Genomic DNA, 23,045 nt, shown 5'->3' with positions numbered 1-23,045 from the left:
AGCTAAAGGCTAGAGCTGCCACTATCAAGGAGCAGGACACTAATCCAGACACTTATAAGAAATCCCGCTATGAACTCTGATTAGCCATCAAACAGTCAAAACGTCAATACAGGACGTAGATTGAATCCTCTGACGCTCGTTGGATGTGGCAGGGCTTGAAAACAATCGTAGATTACAAAGGGAAACCTAGCCACGAGCTGCCCAGTGACGCAAGCCTACCAGACAAGCTAAATTCCTTCTATGCTTGCTTAGAGGCAAGCAACACTGAACCATGCACGAGAGCACCAGCTGTTCCGGATGACTGTGTGATCTCACTCTCCGTACCCAATGTGAGTAGGACTTTTAAACAGGTTAGCATTCACAAGGCCGCAGGGCCAGACGAATTACCAGGACACGTATTCAGAGCATGCGCTCACCAGCTGGCAAGTGTCTTCACTGACATTTTTAAACTCTCCCTGACACAGTCTGTAATACCTACATGTTTCAAGAAGACCACCATAGTCCCTGTGCCCAGGAACGCCAAGGTAACATGTCTAAATGACTATCACCCCTGTAGCCATGAAATACTTTGAAAGACTGATCCTGGCTCACACCATCATCCCAGACACCCTGGACCCACTCCAATTTGCATACCGCACAAACGGATCCATAGATGATGCAATCTCTATTGCACTCCACACCACCCTCTCCCCCCTGGACAAGAGGAACACCTATGTGAGAATGTTGTTCATTGAGTATAGCTCAGCGCTCAACACCATAATGGACTTCAAGCTCATCACTAAGCTCAGGACGCTGAGACTGAACACCCCCCTGCGCAACTGGATCCTGGACTTCCTGACGGGATTCCCCCAGGTGGTGAGGGTCGGTAAAAACACATCCGCTACGCTGACCTTCAAAACGGGGGTGTGTGATCTGCCTGATCACCGACGACGATGAGACAGCTTATAGGGAGGAGGTCAGTGACCTGACAATTATCATGGCCCACTCCACACACACCAACACAGTCATGAAGAAGGCACGGCAACGTTTCTTCCCCCTCAGGAGGCATGAAAGATTGGACATGGGCACTCAGATCCTCAAAAAGTTCTACAGCTGCACCATTGAGAGCATCTTGACTAGCTGTATCACCACTTGATATGGCAACTGCTTGGCATCCCACCTAAGGGRGCTACAGAGGGTAGTACATACGGCCCAGTACATCACTGGGGCCGAGCTCCCTTGCTATCCTGGACCTCTATACTAGGCGGTACCGATACAGCAAGTCTGGAACCAACAGGACCCTGAACAGCTTCTACACCAAGCCATAAGACTGCTAAATAGTTAGTCCGGGTAGCTATTGGGTAACTATTTAACTATCTGCATTGACCCTTTTTGCACTAACTCTTTTGACTCATCACATACACTGCTGCTACTGCTACTGTTTCTTATCTATCCTGTTGACTATTTACTTTATCGCTACCTACAGATGAAGTCGGAAGTTTACATACACCTTAGCCAAATACATTTAAACTCAGTTTTTCACAATTCCTGACATTAATCCTAGTAAAATTCCCTGTTTTAGGTCAGGTAGGATCACCACTTTATTTTAAGAATGTGAAATGTCAGAATAATAGTAGAGAGAATGATTTATTTCAGCTTTTATTTCTTTCATCACATTCCCAGTGTGTCAGAAGTTTACATACACTCAATAAGTATTTGGTAGCACTGCCTTTAAATTGTTTAACTTGGGTCCAACGTTTCGGGTAGCCTTCCACAAGATTCCCACAATAAATTGGGTGAATTTTGTCCCATTCCTCCTGACAGAGCTGGTGTAACTGAGTCAGGTTTGTAGGCCTCCTGGCTCTCACACGCTTTTTCAGTTCTGCCCACAAATGTTCTATAGGATTGAGGTCAGGGCTTTGTGGCCAATCCAATACCTTGACTTTGTTGTCCTTAAGCCATTTTGCCACAACTTTGGAAGTATGCTTGGGGTCATTGTTCATTTGGAAGACCCATTTGCGACCAAGCTTATCCACATAATTTTCCTGGCTCATGATGCAATCTATTTTGTTCTTCGGCTTGCAAGCCTCCCCCTTCTTCCTCCAAACATATCGATGGTCATTATGGCCAAACAGTTCTATTTTTGTTTCATCAGACCAGAGGACATTTCTCCAAAAAGTACAATCGTTGCCCCCATGTGCAGTTGCAAACCGTAGTCTGGCTTTTTATGGCGGTTTTGGAGCAGTGACTTCTTCCTTGCTGAGCGGCCTTTCAGGTTATGTCGATATAGGACTCGTTTWACTGTGGAAATAGATACATTTGTACCTGTTTCCTCCAGCATCTTCACAAGTTTCTTTGCTGTTGTTCTGGGATTGATTTGCACTTTTTGCACCAAAGTACGTTCATCTCTAGGAGACAGAATGCGTCTCCTTCCTGATCGGTATGACGGCTGCGTGGTCCCCTGGTGTTTATACTTGCGCACTATTGTTTGTACAGATGAACGTGGTACCTTCAGGTGTTTGGAAATTGCTCCCAAGGATGAACCAGACTTGTGGAGGTCTACAAATTTTTTTCTGAGATCTTGGCTGATTTCTTTTGATTTTTCCATGATGTCAAGCAGAGGCACTGAGTTTGAAGGTAGGCCTTGAAATACATCCACAGGTACACCTCCAATTGATTCAATTGATGTCAATTAGCCTATCAGAAGCTTCTAAAGCCATAACATAATTTCTGGAATTTTCCAAGCTGTTTAAAGGCAGAGTCAACTTAGTGTATGTAAACTCATGACCCACTGGAATTGTGATAAAGTGAATTATAAGTGAAATAATCTGTCTGTAAACAATTGTTGGAAAAATGACTTGTGTCATGCACAAAGTAGATGTCCTAACCGACTTGCCAAAACTATAGTTCATTAACAAGAAATTTGTGGAGTGGTTGAAAAATTAGTTTTAATGACTCCAACCTAAGTGTATGTAAACTTCCGACTTCAACTGTATCTACCTCATTTACCTCGTACCCCTGCACATTGACTCGGTCCTCGTACCCCGTGTATATAGTGAAGTTATCGTTACCCATTGGATATTTATTCCTGGTGTTATTCTTTTCTATAATTTCTCGTTTTCTCTTTGCATTGTTAGGAAGGGCCCAAAAAATGCTGCTTAAGTAAGCATTTCACTCTTAGTCTATATGAAATTTGATTTGATACTCAACCACATACACACACATTATACAGATACTCGACCACATACACACAGTATACATGCACACGCACGTTATAAACACACACACACACACACTCTACAGAGGTACCATAAGTGTGTGGTGACAGTCAAGACAGATGACTTCATAGTTATGTCCATGTCCAGGGGCTGGATCCCAAAGCATCTCTTCTGACGACTCTGTTACTAAGCCCTATCTCACACAGCTGGGTGACGGCAGAACTACACACACGCACCTGACAGGGTCGGCCAACACGTTGTCAGATTCTCCCCTCTGCTAGAAACATATACACCACCTGGGGCGCTCACCCCTACAAACACACACACAGTCAATATACTGTACAGAAACACAATATACTGTACATAAACACACACTCAATATATTTATAAGACACACAACCACGCAGAAGCACACATAAAGAATTACACAAACACAGTTTCATACCAGTGTGTATGGTCAGTTCCTCCACAGCTTTCCACACCATGTTCTGTGACGGAGTTAACTCTGACCCTGTACTTCCTGAACCCCTCCAGTCCGCCAATCACAGTCTACCTGGAACTGCTGGCCACGCCCATTCTCTTCTCCTGGCCTGAAGCTACATCCCCCCAGCAAACCAGGAAGCCCCACTGCACAGCATGCTGGGAGTCTAGGGCCGTCCAGCTTACTGTGATCTGACTGGCTGTCACATTGCAAATGGTGATGTCCGAGGGGGAAGGGGCCGTGTGTGAGTGATGTGCGTGTTCCCAAGGCTTCAAGCGGCCCCAGTGAGGTGAGAGGCTCTGAGGGACAGAGAGTAGACCTTCCCTGGGGACAGACCTGGCACCTTCAGCCCTCTGGACAATAGGGACACTGGGACACGACCTGCACTTCTCTTCTCCCTTTCTTTCTCCTCTTCCCCATTTTCTTCCCCTTCCTCCTGATCTTTGTATTGGACATAGAGCTGGGGGGCGTGTTGGGAGTTTAGGAACGTGATGTCACTCCAGTGGATATCTGCTTTTCTCTCTGTTACGTCCAGCAGGTCAAAGGTGAACAAACGAGGGAGGAGAGGGACTGAGAGCGACAGAGAGAGAGAAAGAGAGACAGAGAGAGATATAGTTAAAGTGTGTCTGGCAGTGCTAAAGAGGTATTGGGGTGTATACTTACTTGGGTTTTGACTGTATTAATGCATACTTTCCCAGTGACAGATAAAGGGTAAAAGGATGTGGCAGAAGAACGGCGTAAGAAAGTAGCCGGGTCCAGTAGAGTTCTTCTGCAGGGCAAAACAGTCTGTCTGATTGGCTGGTAGCGATGATGATATCATAGCACTAGTCATGTTGTAGGAGGAGCCATCGGACGAGTGGGGCCACCTCTTATCCTGTGAAGAGAAACAACAACAAAAAAACATTTTGTGTGTGTTCGTGTCAGACAGACACGCTAAGAATGTCCCAGTCATCAGTTTTAAATCACAGACTAACACGATCCTCTGTAAGGAGGAAACTAGTGTGTCTGCCTGTTTAGAAAAACAAACACCATTCATGCTAATACAGCCCGTTTCTCTCACTCACACGTTTATGTGTGTGTGTTACCTTTCTGTCATTGAGAGCGGTCCAGAGCAGTAGCAGGTTGTTATGTGTGGTCAGGTGAGAGGAGAGGAGGAGGAGGTCTGTCTCTGTTTTAACGTCTACCAGGTGACCTCCTGAAGCCACGCCCATACAGGTTTGCTGGGTGTCGCCCTATGACAGGCTCTGCCTACTCACACTATAGCTGTCACGCCCTGACCTTAGAGATCCTTTTTATGTCTCTATTTTGGTTTGGTCAGGGCGTGAGTTGGGGTGGGTATTCTATGTTCTATGTTGTGTATTTCTTTGTGTTTGGCCGGGTGTGGTTCTCAATCAGAGGCAGCTGTCTATCGTTATCTCTGATTGAGAACCATACTTAGGCTGCCCTTTTCCCACCTGTGTTTGTGGGAAGTTAACTTTGTTTGATGGCACATTGCCTTAAGCTTCACGGTTTGTTTTGGTATTGTTTATTGATTTGTTGGCGACATCTACTATTAAAAGTATGCACGCCCACCAAGCTGCACCTTGGTCCTCTTCTTACGATAGGCCGTGACAGAACTTCCCAGCGTGTCCAGGATTCCTGGACTTGGAAGGAGATCCTGGATGGTAAGGGACCCTGGAGGCAGGCTGGGGAGTATCGCCGTCCACGGGAGGAACTGGAGGCAGCAAGAGCAGAGCGGCAGCGTTACGAAGGGACTCGGCTAGCAAGGAAGCCCGAGAGGCAGCTCCCCCCAAAAWWWTTMGGGGGCACACGGGGAGTGTGGCTGAGTCAGGTTGGAGACCTGAGCCAACTCCCCGTGCTTATCGTGGCGAGCGTCGTACTGGTCAGGCACCGTGTTATGCGGTGGAGCGCACGGTGTCTCCAGTGCGCGTGCATAACCCGGTGCGCTACATTCCAGCTCCCCGCATCTGACGGGCTAGGGTGAGCATCCAGCCAGGAAGGGTTGTGCCAGCCCTGCTCTCCAGACCTCCAGTGCGTCTCCTCGGCCCAGGATATCCTGCGCCGGCTCTGCGCACTGTGTCTCCGGTGCGTCTGCACAGCCCAGTGCGTCCTGTGCCTGCGCCACGCATCTGCAGGGCGAAAGTAACCATCCAGCCAGGACGGGTTATGCAGACTCCTAGCTCGAGACCTCCAGTGCGCCTCCACGGCCCAGTGTATCCTAGGACAGGGCCTCCTGTATGTCTCTCCAGCCTGGTGAGTCCTGTGACTGCGCCTAGAATTAATCCTCCTATGTGTCTCCCCAGCCTGGTGAGCCCTGTGGCAGCTCAACGTACCAGACTACCCATACGTCTCCTCCCTCCAGTGATGATCCATGGCACGAAGCCTCCAGTGATGATCCATGGCATGAAGCCTCCAGTGATGATCCATGGCAAGAAGCCTCCAGTGATGATCCATGGCAGAAGCTCAGTGATGATCCATGGCACCGAAGCCTCCAGTGATGATCCATGGCAAGAAGCCTCCAGTGATGATCCATGGCCCGAAGCCTCCAGTGATGATCCATGGCAAGAGACCTCCAGTGATGATCCATGGCACGAAGCCTCCAGTGAGGAGTCATGGCACGAAACCTCCAACGAAGGCCTCCAGTCCGGAGCCTCCAGCGAAGGTCTCCAGTCCGAAGCCTCCAGCGAAGGTCTCCAGTCCGGAGCCTCCAGCGACGTTTCCCAGTCCGGAGCCTCTAGCGACGTTCTCCAGTCCGGAGTCTCCAGCGACGTTCTCCAGTCCGGAGCCTCCAGCGACGTTCTCCAGTCCGGACCTCAAGTGACATTCTCCAGTCCGGAGCCCCACGCGAGGGTGCCCAGTCTGGGGTCCGCAACAAGGGTGCCCAGTCCGGGGCACGCAGCGAGGGTGCCAGTCCGGGACCCGCAACGAGGTGCCCAGTCCTGGGCCGCCCGAGGATGCTCATCCGGGGCCCGCAACGAGGGTGCCCAGTCGGGGCCGCAAGGGCCCAGTCGGGGCCCAACGAAGGGCCCAGTCCGGGGTCGGCGACGAGGGTCCCCGCACCAGAGGTGCCACCATAGTGGGGTGAGCCAGTGGTAGAGCGGGGTCTGTGTCCCGCGCCTGAGCCGCCACCGCGGAATAGATGCCCACCCAGACCCTCCCCTATAGGTTTAGGTTTTGCGGCCGGAGTCCGCACCTTTGGGGGGTACTGTCACTGTCACACCTTAGAGATCCTTTTTATGTCTCTATTTTGGTTTGGTCAGGGTGTGAGTTGGGGTGGGTATTCTATGTCTATGTTTGTGTATTTCTTTGTGTTTGGCCAGGTGTGGTTCTCAATCAGAGGCAGCTTTCTATCGTTGTCTCTGATTGAGAACCATACTTAGGCTGCACTTTTCCCACCTGTGTTTGTGGGAGGTTAACTTTGTTTGATGGCACATAGCCTTAAGCTTCACGGTTTGTTTTGGTATTGTTTATTGTTTTGTTGGCAACATCTACTATTAAAAGTATGTACGCTCACCACGCTGCACCTTGGTCCTCTTCTTACGACAGCCGTGACAATAGCAGCTCCTTCCACTCGCCAGCCAACCAATAGGACACTGGGCTGAGGAGAGACAATAGTCAACTCAGACATATAGCAGTCAACGTTAATTACATCTATGTGTGTTGTTCTTTTTTTCATAGATCTTGCCTAAATAGCAGGAAAGATTATACAGTCAACCCCCCTGGCAGTTCTTGACTATGGTGACACCATTTACAAGATTGCAGCAGACACTACAGTCGTGGCCAAAAGTTTGAGAATGGCACAAATATAAATTTTCCCAAAGTCTGCTGCCTCAGTTTGTATGATGCAATTTGCATATACTCCAGAATGTTATGAAGAGTGAGCAGATTATTTGCAATTAATTGCAAAGTCCCTCTTTGCCATGTAAATGAACTGAATCCCAAAAAAACATTTCCACTGCATTTCAGTCCTGCCACAAAAGGACCAGCTGACATCATGTCAGTGATTCTCTCGTTAACACAGGTGTGAGTGTTGACGAGGAACAGGCTGGAGATCACGCTGTCATGCTGATTGAGTTCAAATAACAGACTGGAAGCTTCAAAAGGAGGGTGGTGCTTGGAATCATTGTTCTTCCTCTGTAACCACGGTTACCTGCAAGGAAACACGTGCCTGTCATCATTGCTTTGCACAAAAAGGGCTTCACGGACAAGGATATTGCTCCAGTAAAATTGCACCTAAATCAACCATTTATCGGATCATCAAGAACTTCAAGGAGAGCGTTCAATTGTTGTGAAGAAGGCTTCAGGGCGCCCAAGAAAGTCCAGCAAGCGCCAGGACCGTCTCCTAAAGTTGCTTCAGCTGCGGGATCGGGGCACCACCAGTACAGAGCTTGCCTAGGATAGCAGCAGTAGATGTGAGTGCATCTGCACGCACAGTGAGGCGAATACTTTTGGAGGATGGCCTGGTGTCAAGAAGGGCAGCAAAGAAGCACTTCTCTCCAGGAAAAACTTCAGGGACAGACTGATATTCTGCAAAAGGTACAGGGATTGGACTGCTGAGGACTGGGGTAAAGTCATTTTCTCTATGAATCCCCTTTCCGATTATTTGGGGCATCCGGAAAAAAGCTTGTCCGAGAAAGACAAGGTGAGCGCTACCATCAGTCCTGTGTCATGCCAACAGTAAAGCATCCTGAGACCATTCATGTTGGGGTTGCTTCTCAGCAAGGGTTCACTCACAAAAGAACACAGCCATGAATAAAGAATCGTACCAACACATCCTCCGAGAGCAACTTCTCCCAACCATCCAGGAACAGTTTGGTGACGAACAATGCCTTTTCCAGCATGATGAAGCACCTTGCCATTTGGCAAAAGTGATAACTAAGTGGCTCGGGGAACAAAACATCGATATTTTGGGTCCATGGCCAGGAAACTCCCCAGACCTTAATCCCATTGAGAATTTGTGGTCAATCCTCAAAAGGCAGGTGGACAAACAAAAACCCACAAATTCTGACAAACTCCAAGCATTGATTATGCAAGAATGGGCTGCCATCAGTCAGGATGTGGTCCAGAAGTTAATTGACAGCATGCCAGGGCAGATTGCAGAGGTCTTGAAAAAGAAGGGTCAACACTGCAAATATTGACTCTTTGCATCAACTTCATGTAATTGTCAATAAAAGCCTTTGACACTTATGAAATTCTTGTAATTATACTTCAGTATTCCATCGTAACGTCTGACAAAAATATCTAAAGACACTGAAGCAGCAAACTTTGTGGAAATTGATATTTGTGTCATTCTCAAAACTTTTGGCCACGACTGTACTCTTACACCTTCAGCCATCAACCTGTACACAAAACTCATCCTCCTAAAACTTGAAAACATTTTACAGGACAGTACTCACCCCCTTCACTTAAAATTCAGTCACAGCAGCAGCCGGACAAGGGGAAAATCAAAACAGATAAATATGGGGACTGGTTTATTCCGACAGCCATTAGACTGTATAATAGATAGTCTGTTGGTCCTTCGTGTACACAGTATATTACACTTTCATTTTAAATGTGGAGTTATAGCACTTTGACTGAATTCTATTGTGTCGTTTTTGTGTTGTCATGTTTTATCTACTGTCTTTTCAAGCACATGACCAAATGAGTTTCCCCCTGGTCGGATAATAAAGTTGATCTGAATCTGAATCTGGTTGGCTGGTCCTCATTAAAGTCCCGTAGATCACTTCATTACTCCCGTTTTGTTTACAAAGCTCTACTACACAAGCTTCCAACTCACCTAAGTTCACGATTAAAATATGAGATACCAAACTCTTGAGGTTCCTCGGGTCTCCACTGAACTAGGTAAATCCGCTTTTAGTTTTAAAGCACCTCATTGCTGGCACCAACTACAAAATACATTACGATTGGATGTTCTGGTGTTGCTCGAGCAATTTCAAATACTGATTGGGATCCTTCTTATTCAGGAATGCAATTGTTTTTCTTTAATATTTATGTTGCATTTTACTTGTTTTATATTGTATTAGATTAGTGATTTTGTCTCATGAAATTGTATATGCAGAGTCCTGGTCTCAATGTTGACTCCCAGCTTAAATAAAGGGAAAAAATATAAAAATATACCTGTCTCCATGGTGGTGTGTAGTCTCCGGGTGATGCTGTAGTGTGCTCCAGGCTCCAGGCCTCTCACTGCGTACGAGGAGTTGTGTGTGTGGTCAGTGTGTGTGTGTTCAGTTTGTGTGTGTTTGGTGTGCATGGTTGTGAAGACTGAGGGCAGTGAGGGTCTGTTGGTTCTGTAGGCTGCAGGACAGCAAAGCACTGGTGGTGGTCACCTCGACACGGAGAGAGGAGAGGGGGACAGGAGCTACACAGTGCACACATAAACAAACACAAATGCACGCACACACGCACACACACACACACACACACACACACACACACCACACCACTCACACACCACACACACACACACACACACACACACCACACACACACACACACACACACACACACACACACACACACACACATGAACCTGTTACAACTGCACAAGTCTAATTGTGAAGCAGTAAACCAATTCCTTTTCATCCATTATCTGTTAAATTCTGTTCTATAACAGGACCATAGAGGTCAGGGGTCAAGGTTAGGTTCACCAATATGAAAGGTCTTAGTCTCCAGTGTGGCGTTTCTTTTTATAGCATTCAGTGTGATGTCACTTTCTACTGGCTCCTCAGCCAATTGCAGCAGCAGCCTGCAGTCAGCGAACACTCAGAGCGGCCAATAGGATCAAGCCACAACTGAAGGGCGGGAACAGAGAGTGGTTTAGTGGTTGCGATATGTTTGTGGTTGTCCGGTGGTTGTGTGGTCAGACCGTGAGGTGGGTGATGGTTGTATGGAGGTTGTTGGTGGGTGGGTTCTGACCCTGAGGTTGTGCTGTTCTATAGGAGATTGTTTTTTTTTTTGCTGCAGATGCGGAGCCCACCGGGCCTTCACGACTGACTGCCGACGTTATCTGGCCCGAGGGAGTTATCCAACTGGCACCTCCGTCGCGACGTTACCTGAAAGCTCATCTGGGGCCCGCTAATCGTTAGCTGTCTTATCGGCTGCTATCTGAATAAGTATATCGGACAATTTTTTTTCTTGGGTCACTATACTAAATTTTGCCAATTGGATTGATCCCCTCTACCACACGGAACCCCACTAATCTACCGCGACGCGAAACGCACAAGGTGTCTAAAAATAGACCTCCATCCTATGCTATCTTGCTACCGATAGCCATCTACCCGGCCAGCTGTCTGGATCGCCGTGACCCCAACCAACCTCTACTCACTGGACCCTTATTTGATCACTCGATTAAGCATGCCTCTCCTTAATGTAAATATGCCTTGTCCATTGCTGTTCTGGTTAGTGTTTATTGGCTTATTTCACTGTAGAGCCTCTAGCCCTGCTCACTATACCATATCCAACCTTCAGTTCCACCACCCACATATGCGATGACATCACCTGGTTTCAATGATGTTTCTAGAGACAATATCTCTCTCATCATCACTCAATACCTAGGTTTACCTCCACTGTATTCACATCCTACCATACCTTTGTCTGTTACATTATTCCTTGAAGCTATTTTATCGCCCCCAGAAACGTCCTTTTACTCTCTGTCTAGACGTTCTAGGCGACCAATTCTCATAGCTTTTAGCCGTACCCTTATCCTACTCCTCCTCTGTTCCTCTGGTGATGTAGAGGTGAATCCAGGCCCTGCAGTACCTAGCTCCACTCCTATTCCCCAGGCGCTCTCTTTTGATGACTTCTGTAAACCGTAATAGCCTTGGTTTCATGCATGTTAACATTAGAAGCCTCCTCCCTAAGTTTGTTTTGTTCACTGCTTTAGCACACTCTGCCAACCCGGATGTTTTAGCCGTGTCTGAATCCTGGCTTAGGAAGACCACCAAAAATTCTGACATTTCATCCCTAACTACAAGATTTTCAGACAAGATAGAAACGGCCAAAGGGGGCGGTGTTGCAATCTACTGCAAAGATTGCCTGCAGAGTTCTGTTTTACTATCCAGGTCTGTTCCCAAACAATTGAACTTCTACTTTTAAAAATCCACCTCTCTAAAAACAAGTCTCTCACCGTTGCCGCCTGCTATAGACCACCCTCTGCCCCCAGCTGTGCTCTGGACACCATATGTGAACTGATTGCCCCCCATCTATCTTCAGAGCTCGTGCTGCTAGGCGACCTAAATTGGAACATGCTTAACACCCCAGCCATCCTACAATCTAAGCTTGATGCCCTCAATCTCACACAAATATCAATGAACCTACCAGGTACCACCCAATTCCGTAAACACGGGTACCCTCATAGATATCATCCTAACCAACTTGCCCTCCAAATACACCTCTGCTGTTTTCAACCAAGATCTCAGCGATCACTGCCTAATTGCCTGCATCCGTAATGGGTCAGCGGTCAAACGACCTCCACTCATCACTGTCAAACGCTCCCTGAAACACTTCAGCGAGCAGGCCTTTCTAATCGACCTGGCCGAGGTTTCCTGGAAGGATATTGATCTCATCCTCAGTAGAGGATGCCTGGATATTTTTTTAAATGCCTTCCTCACCATCTTGAAATAAGCATGCCCATTCAAAAATTTAGAACCAGGAACAGATATAGCCCTGTTCTCTCCTGACCTGACTGCCCTTAACCAACAGAAAGACATCCTATGGCGTTCTTGCATCATAGCATCGAACAGCCCCCGATGATATGTAACTTTTCAGGAAGCTAGAAACCAATATACACAGGCAGTTAGAAAAGCCAAGGCTAGCTTTTTCAGAGCAGAAATTTGCTTCCTGCAACACACAAATTCAAAAAAGTTCTGGGACACTGTAAAGTCCATGGAGAATAAGAACACCATCCTCCCCTCCCAGCTTCAACTGCACTGAAGATAGGAAACACTGTCACCAACCGACAAATCCACTATAATTGAGAATTTCAAATAAAGCATTTTTCTACGGCTGGCCATGCTTTCCACCTGGCCTACCCTACCCCGGTCAACAGCACTGCCCTCCCCTCTGCTACTCGCCCAAGCCTTCCCCATTTCTCTTTCTCCCAAATACAGTCAGCTTGATGGTCTAAAAGAGCTGCAAAATCTGGACCCTTACAAATCAGCCGGGCTAGATAATCTGGACCCTTTTTTCTAAAACTATCTGCTGAAAATTGTTGCCACCCTATTACTAGCCTTTTCAACCTCTCTTTCGTGTCGTCTGAGATTCCCAATAGATGTGGAAGCAGCTGCGGTTAATCCCCTCTTCAAAGGGGGGACACTCTTTGCCCAACACCGGCTTACAGACCTATTTAATCTTCCTACCCTGCCTTTCTAAGGTCTTCGAAAGCCAAGTCAACAAACAGATTACCGGACCATTTCGAATCCCACCATACTTCTCCGCTATGCAATCTGGTTTCAGAAGCTGGTCATGGGTGCACCTCAGCCACGCTCAAGGTCATAAAACGATATCTTAACGCCCATACAGATAGGAAACAATACTGTGCAGCCTGTATTCATTGACCTGGCCAAGGCTTTTGACTCTGTCAATCACCACATCCTCATCGGCGAGACTCGACAGCCTTGGTTTCCTCTAATGATTGCCTCGCCTGGTTCACCAACTACTTCTCTGATCGAGTTCAGTGTGTCAAATCGGAGGGTCTGTTGTCCGGGCCTCCAGTCTCTATGGGGGTGGCCACAGGGTTCAATTCTTGGACCGACTCTCTTCTCTGACATATACCATCAATGATGTCGCGTCTTGCTGCTGGTGATTCTCTGATCCACCTCTACGCAGACGACACTATTCTGTATACTTACTTGGCCCTATCTTGGACACTGGCTAACAACCCTCCAGGCGAGCTTTCAATGCCATACAACTCTCCTTCCGTGGCCTCCAATTGCTTCTTTAAATACAAGTAAAACTAAATGCATGTCTGCAACGTCGCTTGCCTTGCACCTTGCCCGCCTGTCCAACATCACTACTTCTGGACGGCTACTGACTTAGAATATGTGGACACACTACAAATACCTAGGTGTCTGTTAAGCTGTAAACTCTCCTTCCAGACTCACATCAAACATCTCCAACCCAAAGTTAAATCTAGAATTGGGCTTCCTATTCGCAACAAAGCATCCTTCATTCATGCTGCCAAACATACCCTTGTAAATGAACCATCCTACCAAATCCTCGACTTCGTGATTCATTTACAAAATAGCTCACAAACCCTACTCAATAAATTGGATGCAGTCTATCACAGTGCCATCCGTTTTGTCACCAAAGCCCCATACACTAACCCACCACTGCGACCTGTACGCTCCTCGTTGGCTGGCCCTCGCTTTCATACTCGTCGCCAAACCCACTGGCTCCAGTCATCTACAAGACCCTGCTAGTAAGTCCCCTTACTCAGCTCGCTGGTCACCATAGCAGCACCTACTGTAGCACGCGGCTTCCAGCAGGTATATCTCTCTGGTCACCCCCAAAACCAATTCTTCTTTGGCCGCCTCTCCTTACAGTTCTCTGTGCCAAATGACTGGAAGAACTACAAAAATCTCTGAAAACTGGAAACACTATTCTCCCCTCCACTAGCTTTACACCAGCTGTCAGAGCAGCTCATAGATTACTGCCACTGTACATAGGCCCCATCTATAATTTAGCCCAAACAACTACCTCTTTACCTACTGTATTCATTTATTTATTTTGCTCCTTTGCACCCCATTATTTCTATCTCTACTTTGCACTTTCTTCCACTGCAAACCAACCATTCCAGTGTTTTTTTTTTTACTTGCTATATTGTATTTACTTCGCCACCATGGCCTTTTTATATTTTTATTTATTTGTATATATATTTTGTTTGCCTTTCACCTCCCTTACCTCACTTGCTCACATTGTATATAGACTTATTTTTCACTGTATTATTGACTGTATGTTTGTTTTACTCCATGTGTAATCATTTGTTGTTGTATGTGTCGAACTGCTTTGCTTTATCTTGGCCAGGTCGCAATTGTAAATGAGAACGTGTTCTCAATTTGCCTACCTGGTTAAATAAAGGTGAAATAAAAATAGTGTAGCAGTCTGGATCCTGACCGGAGGGGAAGAGGCCAAACATAACCTCAACAACCACGACCGCCGGCTCGGAGCACTGGACACAAGAGAGACTGACCACCTGGAAAGAGAGGGAGAGTGAGAGGGAAAAAAGAGAGACGTTCTATACATAGACATTCTATAAATCGCTCAGACTATAGGTGTCACATTTGAAACTTTGACAGATTGTTAAGTGAGTGTTGTGATAGATAACTGTTTCACCTAAAACTAATAGCTAGAAACTGTGTGCAGCCACACACGCACCTTTCCATCCATGGGGAAGCCTGGTCATCTCATCAGTGCACAACAGGAGTGGCATGCACTATCCTCTAAACATAGTACCACAACATGCATACATCCAATATCAATATGGCTTTGGAATCAGAAAACCTGGCTGTTTGGATATCTCATCTATGTACCGAAGAGCGAGGTAACTACACGTCCAGTGGCTTCAGTGAGGACTGAGGTTGTCAGAACTCTGTATAAGAGGAGGAGGAGTGTAATCACAGCTGAACTGTACCGAGGAGTCCTCCCCAGTGACGCAACACAACTTTGAATTTAGCGCTCCACAGCAGCTTTCCGAGAAGCAGAGCCTCGTGTGAAGACACGCACAGTGCAATTCAATCAGTGTGTGTCGTTAAGCCCAATTTTTTCTGCCCTGCCGCCTTTTCCTCTTTGTTGGGATAAGAGCCGGTTACTATGACAACCAGGCTTGCAGCCACACAGAGAGCAACTCCCGAGGAGAGAGGGAGAAGGAGAGGGAGAGAGAAGGATATAGGGAGAAAGAACAGGGTGAAAGTAAAGAAATTAAAGTCGACCAGATAGACAACATTCCATACATCTCAGTCTCTTTGCAGATTCATTCTCCAGTGCATTCAGGACCACTCTCTCTTTCTCACACAGACACACACACACACACCCAATGTTCAGTCGATTAATTTCTGGGCTGTATTGATGCAGTGATTTGCTAACCAACTCCACTGCTGTGGGTTCCACACGGCAGATCAAAACAGTCTGTGTGTGTATGAGAGAGAGTGAGTGTGCACACCCAGAGAGCTGAACAGCGAGTAGTTGGAATGTGAGCTAGTGGTCTGTGGAGAATGAGAAAAAAAATGAATAATTTACTGATCAATTACTAATCAATGACGGATCAATGTGGTTTCCTGCCTCTTCAATACTTCACTTCTTCCTGGTCACTGGTGTTTTACTGATGACGAAGTGTCATTAACATGGTTTAATTACATGGTAATTATACACTGAGTGTACAAAACATTTGGAACACCTGCTCTTTCCATGACATAGACTGACCAGGTGAATCCAGGTGAAAACTATGATCCCTTATTTATGTCACTTGTTAAATCCACTTCAGAGGAGAAGAGGAGACAGGTTAAAGAATGATTTTTAAGCCTTGACACTATTGAGACATGGATTGTGTATGTGTGCCATTCAGAGGGTGAATGGGCAAGACAAAGATTTAAGTGCCTTTGAACGGAGTATGGTAGTAGGTGCCAGCTGGTTTGAGTGTGTCAAGAACTGCAACACTGCTGGATTTTTCACACTCAACAGTTTCCTGTGTGTATCAACAATGGTCTACCACCCAAGGGATATCCAGCCAACTTGACAAAACTGTGGGAAGCATTGGAGTCAACATGGGCCAGCATCCCTGTGGAACGCTTTCGACACCTTGTAGAGTCCATGAATTGAGGCTGTTCTGAGGGCAAAGGGGGGCGCAACTCAATATTAGGAAGGTGCTTCTAATGTTTTGTACACTCAAGTGTATATACACACACATTGTTACACAGACTCCCACACAATAATTACACACTACCAGGCCAGAGAAACACAAACACACGTCAGCACTGAACACACTGAGTCAGCAGGGGAGTGTGTGTGTGTGGAGGAGGAGGATGGAACGTTTTTCATTCATGCAAAAAAACACCAACCAGTCAGTCAGACACTGTTGAGTGTTTTATTGTTCTATTCTGACTGGTAACATCTGTGTGATGGCAACAGCACATACTATATGATTACTGGCACAATGCTTCATAATAAACAACACAGCACATACTGTATGATTACTGGCACAATGCTTCATAATAAACAACACAGCACATACTGTATGATTACTGGCACAATGCTTCATACTTTTGTATAAAAGCTTTACATTTGTAATGAATGTTTTTTGTTCTACGACAAATATTAGCGGCATATTAAACATTTCAGTCATCAGGAGAGAACTAGATCACTGACGTACTAAATCAGCGTAGTCCTGTCAGCTGGGACCAACTGATCTGAACATTATAAAGCGAGAGAGGACTAGCTAGTGTTACACATGAGGAGGAGCAGGCTACAGCAGTACAGATAGGACTAGTGTTATCATAATACAGCAGGAACAGGTTACAGCCCTACACATCTGACCACTACACATCTGTAATGACAGGGTCACTASAACAGGCCAGCATACACCCTTCAACAACAGACTGAAGGAAGACTAAAGAACTCGCCTACCTGGACACTTGACCTGTCTGACCTCTAACCTCTGTTCCATCCTCCGTCCAACCTACTGTTTACCATACTGGAGCTCACATCGACTAGATCAGGGTAGATAGAATTTCGTTTTACGTTAAAAAAGACTGTAAAATCACAAGGAATTCATGTAAAAATGAGTTTAGTTTAGGAAATGTTTCCAAGTATTCCCACAAAAAAAAAAAAACGTGTCTCAATGTATGAAATTATTGTTATTTTCAAAAACCATTTATTTTTTGGCTTAGTTCTGGTCAATTTGCAGTGTAACTAATCAAAAGAGAACCATCACGCTCTCCCAGAAGCTTGGCTGGTGCATAAAACCTATGAATTCAGACAAACAAAGAGGTGTAATGGGTTCACACTCAAAAATATGTTGCATAAAGCTTACTTCATTATTCAATGTGTTACATGTTTTTACTGCACCAGGGATAGCGTACACAGATGTTTCGTCTTTACAGCCTTCTTCAGTGTGTAGGTACCTGTGTACAGTGTACAAATTATTATAATTATTTTCCATGCCCCCGACCATCCTCTCCGATAAAAATTATCCTGCGACTGAATCTAGTTGCCTAGCCCTGGATTACAGTAGATCTKTTTAGTTCCATAGGCAGGAGCAGTCTAAAGGTTCCTGGAAGCTGTAGTCCACCAGAGTAGCATTGCGTGAGCAGTAGAGGGTGACGGAGCGGGTTTGTAGTCCACTCTCTCTGCAGCACTTACAGAAGCGGGCGTGGCTGTTGATGTTGAAGTTAAAGATGGTGGCAGACGGACACTTCCCATCACACGAATACACTGTCAACTGAGAGAGAGAGAGAGAAAGAGAGAGGGGCGGTAAAATGTTATACTCCATAAAAAAACGGTCTTATTGCTACTGTCTCTCTCTTACCGGTGCGTTGCTCCTGCAGTCGTCTTTTCTGATGGTGGTTCGGATTGCTACACGCTTACACGTCTTACCGTCCTCCTTACCTAAACACACACGCACACAGAGAAAACGCTGAGATACACGCAAGCACACACACAGCTTTCACCCCCAGAGTCCTGTCATTCACACAGTAAAAGGCCTATTGAGCGGGACTCTTTTGCCTAGCAGCGGGGGCTCAGTTTAATTGACAGCCAGCTGACTGGGGGGCAGTTCTCATGCCAGAGACCCAGCTCCCATTGGCCACTGGCCTGAACTTAAACTCACTCTAGCCAATCGGGGGTAAGCCACAGGGGGCAGAGGGGCGGGGGATGATGGAATGTTGAGCGGTAGCAACATGGCGTCCAGCTCTACACTTGGCCAAACTCTCTGTATATGTGAAGGAATGGGGAGGATTCTTACTCACATAGAGGATTCAGCACAGCAATAACATGTTGACACATTGGAATGGGGTTTTGTCCTGAGGAATGTTAGGTGAACCTTGACCTGTAGTTTATATGTATGGTGTGGTAGGGTTAGGACTAGACAAACACACACGGTGATAGGTGAAGGATGAGAGGTCGTGGTACCTGTGTCACAATTAGTACTACCTGTGAAGGTTATGGGGTGAGAGGTTAAAGATGAAAGGTGAGAGGTCGTGGTACCTTTGTCACAGTTAGTACTACCAGTGGGGGTTACGGGGTTAACGGTAAACGGTATAACACCGACTCCAGAACCTGGGAGCAGCGGCAGGAACAACAACGTCAGGAGAACGATAGGAGAACACACAGGTTAACGTTGGTTTAGAACACATTGAAAACACACAGAGGAATCAGCGCAGTGGCATGCACAGCCATGGGAGCCAGACAATGTTCTCTGAGACTGGGGAAGACAGCCAGATGGCCAAACACTCAGGATTACTACACGCTGATGCACCAAGGCTCATTCTCATTGGCCAAACTAAACACCAAGCATCACCATTGGCCAAAATGTAACAAAAACAAGCATTCCCATTGGCCAAACTGGTAGAGCAGGCAAGCGGACAAGGAGGCAGAGCTGCTGTATTACTGGGAGAGCAGACTGGATCTGTGTTCTTCACCTTTACATGCACAATTTGTGTTTAATGGGACAGTTCACCAGTGGTGTAAAGTACTAAAGTAAAAATATTTTAAAGTACAACTTAAGTAGTACTATAAAATACTATATTTTTGACAACTTTTACTTTTACTTCACTACATTCCTAAAGAAATAATGTAGTTTTTATTCCATACATTTTACCTGACTTCCAAAAGTACTTAATTTTGACCGCTTAGCAGGACAGGAAAATGGCCCAATTCACGCACTTATCAAGACAACACGTGGTCATCCCTTCTGTCTCTGATCTGGCAGACTCACTAAAAACAAATGCATCTTTTATAAATGATGTCTCAGTGTTGGAGTATGCCTCTAGCTATCCATACACTTTAAAAACAAGAAAATGGTGCCATATGCTTTGCTTAAAAGAAGGAATTGGAAATTATTTATACTTCTGATACTTAAGTATATTTTAGCAATTACATTTACTTTTGATAGTTAAGTATATTTAGAACCAAATACTTTAAAACTTTTACTCGAGTAGTATTTTACTGGGTGACTTTTACTTTTACTTTAGTAACTTTCTATTAAGGTATCTATACTTTTACTCAAGTATGACAAATGGATACTTTTTCCACCACTGCAGTTCACTTAAAATACAAACTGCCTTCCTCTTATGGACATCTAAAAAGTACTTTAAGGATTTAGAGAGTCTGTTTAGCTACAGTTTATCATTAGCATCATTGAGTGTAAAAGAACATTTGAGTGGTAGGACGGACCACTGTTTGCATGCTGTTAATCTCCAGATAACTGTGGGTTATGATAATTTATCCACTAAATAAAAATATTTTCCAATCAACAGTAAAATCTTTCTTCAATATTATCATGACAGTGTATCAGGACCATCAGGCAGCTCTAGGACCACCTCTACAGCAGAGGCTGATGGGTAGTGTAGTGATTCATGCTGGTTGTTGCCAGCCAACCACAAGCTTTTACTCTGCTTTACGCTGCTACAGGCCACACCCCCCAACCAGTCAGCCAATAAGCCCAACCGTTGCCAGGCAACGCCCTGCCCACCCCTGTGATTGACAGCTGAAAGCATATGAGAAGCAAATGTGATCGGTCACTTACACGTTCTGCAACAGCCGTCCACATAGCTCTGGACCACGCCCCCATTCTGCAATGATTGAAGAAAGGTTACAGACAGACCTCATTGTGTGTGAATGTTAGTGTGTGTGTGTGTGTGTGTACCTGAGTGCACTCTGTGTCGTTGAAGGGGGGGCAGACCACCCCTGAGGCCAGCACCACGGTTCCCCCTGCCGTCTCCACACAGTCGTACCGTGTACAGTTATCCACCCAGGAGCTCCCCGCCTGTTCACACACACACACACACACACCGTCAACGTTATCCATCCAGGATTTTCCTGTGTGTTAGGTAGATTATTTGTGTCTGTTTGGCAGTATTAGGCTGTGTGTGTGTGTGTGTGTGAAGGTGTGCTTTGTGTGTGTGTGTTGTGTGTGTGGTGTTGTGTGTGTGTGTGTGTGTGTGTGTGTTGGTGTGGTGTGTGTGATGTGTGTGAGTGTGTGTGTGTGGTGTGTGTGTGTGTGTGTGTGTGTGTGTGTGTGTGTGTGTGTGTGTGTGTGTGTGTGTGTGTGTGTGTGTGTGTTCTCCACAGTGAAGACCTCAATGGTTCTGTTGTGGATGTTGAAGGAACAGGAGACGTTCTTACAGGAGCCACAGCACACCTGAGGATCTGATGATGCTACGTAAAGCTGGTGCTGAGAGGTGGGGGGGGGGGGGGGGGGTGGGGGGGGTCAGGGGGAGAAGTCAGAGGGGGGGAGAAAATCAGAAGGGGGGAGAAGTCAGAGGAGGGGAGAAGTCAGAAGGGGAGAAGTAGAAGGGGGGGAAATCAGAAGGGGGGAGAAGTCAGCAGGAGGGGAGAAGTCAGAAGGGGGGAGAAGGTCAGAAGGGGGGGAAATCAGAAGGGGGGAGAAGTCAGAGTGAGGGGAGAAGTCAGAGGTGGGGAGAAGTCAGAGGCTGGGAAAAGTCAAGGAGGGGAGGAAGTCAGAAGGGGGAAATCAGAAGGGGGGGGAGAAGTCAGAGAGGAAGAAGTCAGAAGGAGGGGGAGAAGTCAGAGGAGGGGAGAAGTTAGAAGGAGGGCGACGAAGTAGAGGAGGGGAGAAGTCGAAGGGGGGAGGTCAGAAGGGGGGGAGTCAGACGGGGGGGAGGAGTCAGAAAGGAGGGGGGGGGAGAAGTCAGAAGGGTTTACGTAACTCTGATCAGGATGGAAGTTTGGAGTCTGTGTGAGAGAGAGGGAGAGAGACATACCGGGCCACACTTCCGAGAGCAGTTGACAGCGGACACGTCCATGGCGTAGTATCCGGTGTGTGTGTCACGGTGTGTCAGACAGTGAACGGTGTAACACAGCTCTCCTTCATAGTACTGAATCAGGCTCTGCCCTGGCCCCAGCACCGTGACTCCCTGGAACACACACACCTCTGCCTTCTCTACACACAGAGGTCAGGGGTCAGGGGTTAGTAGCCTAGGGTGTGTCTGTGCATAGTGTGTGTGTATGTGTGTGTACTTACTGCAGGTGTAGCGGGGGCAGCCACAGATGCTTCTGCTGTCTGGAACCTCCACCTGTACCTCCCCCTGAGAGACCAGAGACGTTACTATGACACACACAAAAACACACACACATGCACACACAAACAGGAATATTCCTGAAGTTGACTGACTCACCACCTGACAGACTGGGAGAGAGCTGTCCTCACACTGGCATTCTGAAAGAAGAAGAGAGACTTTGTTTACTACAGAACTGGAGGCCTAGAACCATGCTCTGTTTGGACTACAAGATTTTTCAAAGACACAGTTCTGGGCATGATGGTATGTGTGTGCATTTAGATGTGTGTGTGCAACTATTGCCTGTGCAAAAATGTGTGTTTGTGTGTGTGTGTGTACCACAGCGGTGGTCGGGGCAGCAGTGTCCAGGGTGGGTGGTTTGGACCAAAGACAGGCCAGGAGAGCAGGTCAGAGACGACTCAGGACACAGGTTCACYTCACACACTGCACGCAAGAGAACACTGCTGTAAACATCAACCCTGTGTATGTGTACATGTATGTGTGTGTCTGTACAGCTTGTATAGTGTGTAGAGTATAATGTGTGTGTGTTACCACAGTGGTATTGAGGGCAGCAGCTGTTGGTGGTGTTTAGATTCACAGCTAATATCTCGCCATCGGAACAGGCCGGCACGGGCTCGATACATGACTCACACACTGCAGAGAGAAGACACACACACCATTGGCCACTGACTGTTTTTGGGTAGGTCCTCTACTTAAGGGCAACTTCTACCCAAAGTCCAGCTACAGTAATGTTGGACGGAGACGGTCGACCCAGGAAGCAGTAGAAGGTCTGACCTTACCACACAGGAAGGAGTAACAGCAGGAGTTGTCCTCACGGACCTCCACGAGGAACTGATCTTCTCTGCAGTCAGGGGCGGTGACGGGGGGACAGGCATGGGGGTCGCACTCTGAGACAGACCAATCACAGGACTCAGTTATTAAACCACACCTAACAATACCAGTGAATGATTAAAGCTATTACCTTTTGGTTCAGTACCTACCACAACGGTACTCTGGGCAGCAGGACAAGGCACTGTAACCAATCACCAGTCGGTTCCCATTTTCACAGGGCGGAGCCTCACTCTCACAGATGGTCAGATTACACTCTGAGAGAGAGAGAGAGAGAGAGAGAGAGAGAGA

General features: G+C 46.7%; 2 protein-coding genes across 2 annotated transcripts in view; both read right to left on the bottom strand.

The window, feature by feature from the left end:
- The window catches only part of LOC111962531 (phosphatidylinositol phosphatase PTPRQ), a 66,882-nt gene extending 51,819 nt beyond the window's left edge, over nucleotides 1-15,063 (bottom strand). Inside the window, 11 exon segments of the mRNA XM_070439800.1 lie at nucleotides 3,625-3,901; nucleotides 3,904-4,248; nucleotides 4,369-4,552; nucleotides 4,764-4,951; nucleotides 7,232-7,276; nucleotides 9,796-9,922; nucleotides 9,924-10,036; nucleotides 10,326-10,433; nucleotides 10,436-10,469; nucleotides 14,867-14,869; nucleotides 15,052-15,063. Of these exon segments, the coding sequence (XP_070295901.1) occupies nucleotides 3,625-3,901; nucleotides 3,904-4,248; nucleotides 4,369-4,552; nucleotides 4,764-4,951; nucleotides 7,232-7,276; nucleotides 9,796-9,922; nucleotides 9,924-10,036; nucleotides 10,326-10,433; nucleotides 10,436-10,469; nucleotides 14,867-14,869; nucleotides 15,052-15,063 (1,436 nt within the window).
- A 1,679-nt stretch (nucleotides 15,064-16,742) lies between these two features.
- otogl (otogelin-like) overlaps nucleotides 16,743-23,045 on the bottom strand; it is a 74,505-nt gene continuing 68,202 nt past the window's right edge. Inside the window, 12 exon segments of the mRNA XM_070439795.1 lie at nucleotides 16,743-18,109; nucleotides 18,197-18,276; nucleotides 20,414-20,459; nucleotides 20,534-20,653; nucleotides 20,957-21,061; nucleotides 21,612-21,790; nucleotides 21,872-21,935; nucleotides 22,026-22,066; nucleotides 22,245-22,349; nucleotides 22,458-22,559; nucleotides 22,706-22,813; nucleotides 22,907-23,011. Coding sequence (XP_070295896.1) covers nucleotides 17,909-18,109; nucleotides 18,197-18,276; nucleotides 20,414-20,459; nucleotides 20,534-20,653; nucleotides 20,957-21,061; nucleotides 21,612-21,790; nucleotides 21,872-21,935; nucleotides 22,026-22,066; nucleotides 22,245-22,349; nucleotides 22,458-22,559; nucleotides 22,706-22,813; nucleotides 22,907-23,011 — 1,256 coding nt within the window. The 3' untranslated portion in view covers nucleotides 16,743-17,908.

Source organism: Salvelinus sp. IW2-2015, linkage group LG4q.1:29, assembly GCF_002910315.2.
Source record: "Salvelinus sp. IW2-2015 linkage group LG4q.1:29, ASM291031v2, whole genome shotgun sequence".
NCBI lineage: Eukaryota > Metazoa > Chordata > Actinopteri > Salmoniformes > Salmonidae > Salvelinus > Salvelinus sp. IW2-2015.
The sequence above is the reverse complement of the archived record's forward strand: the minus strand, read 5'-3'. Positions and strand labels throughout refer to the sequence as shown.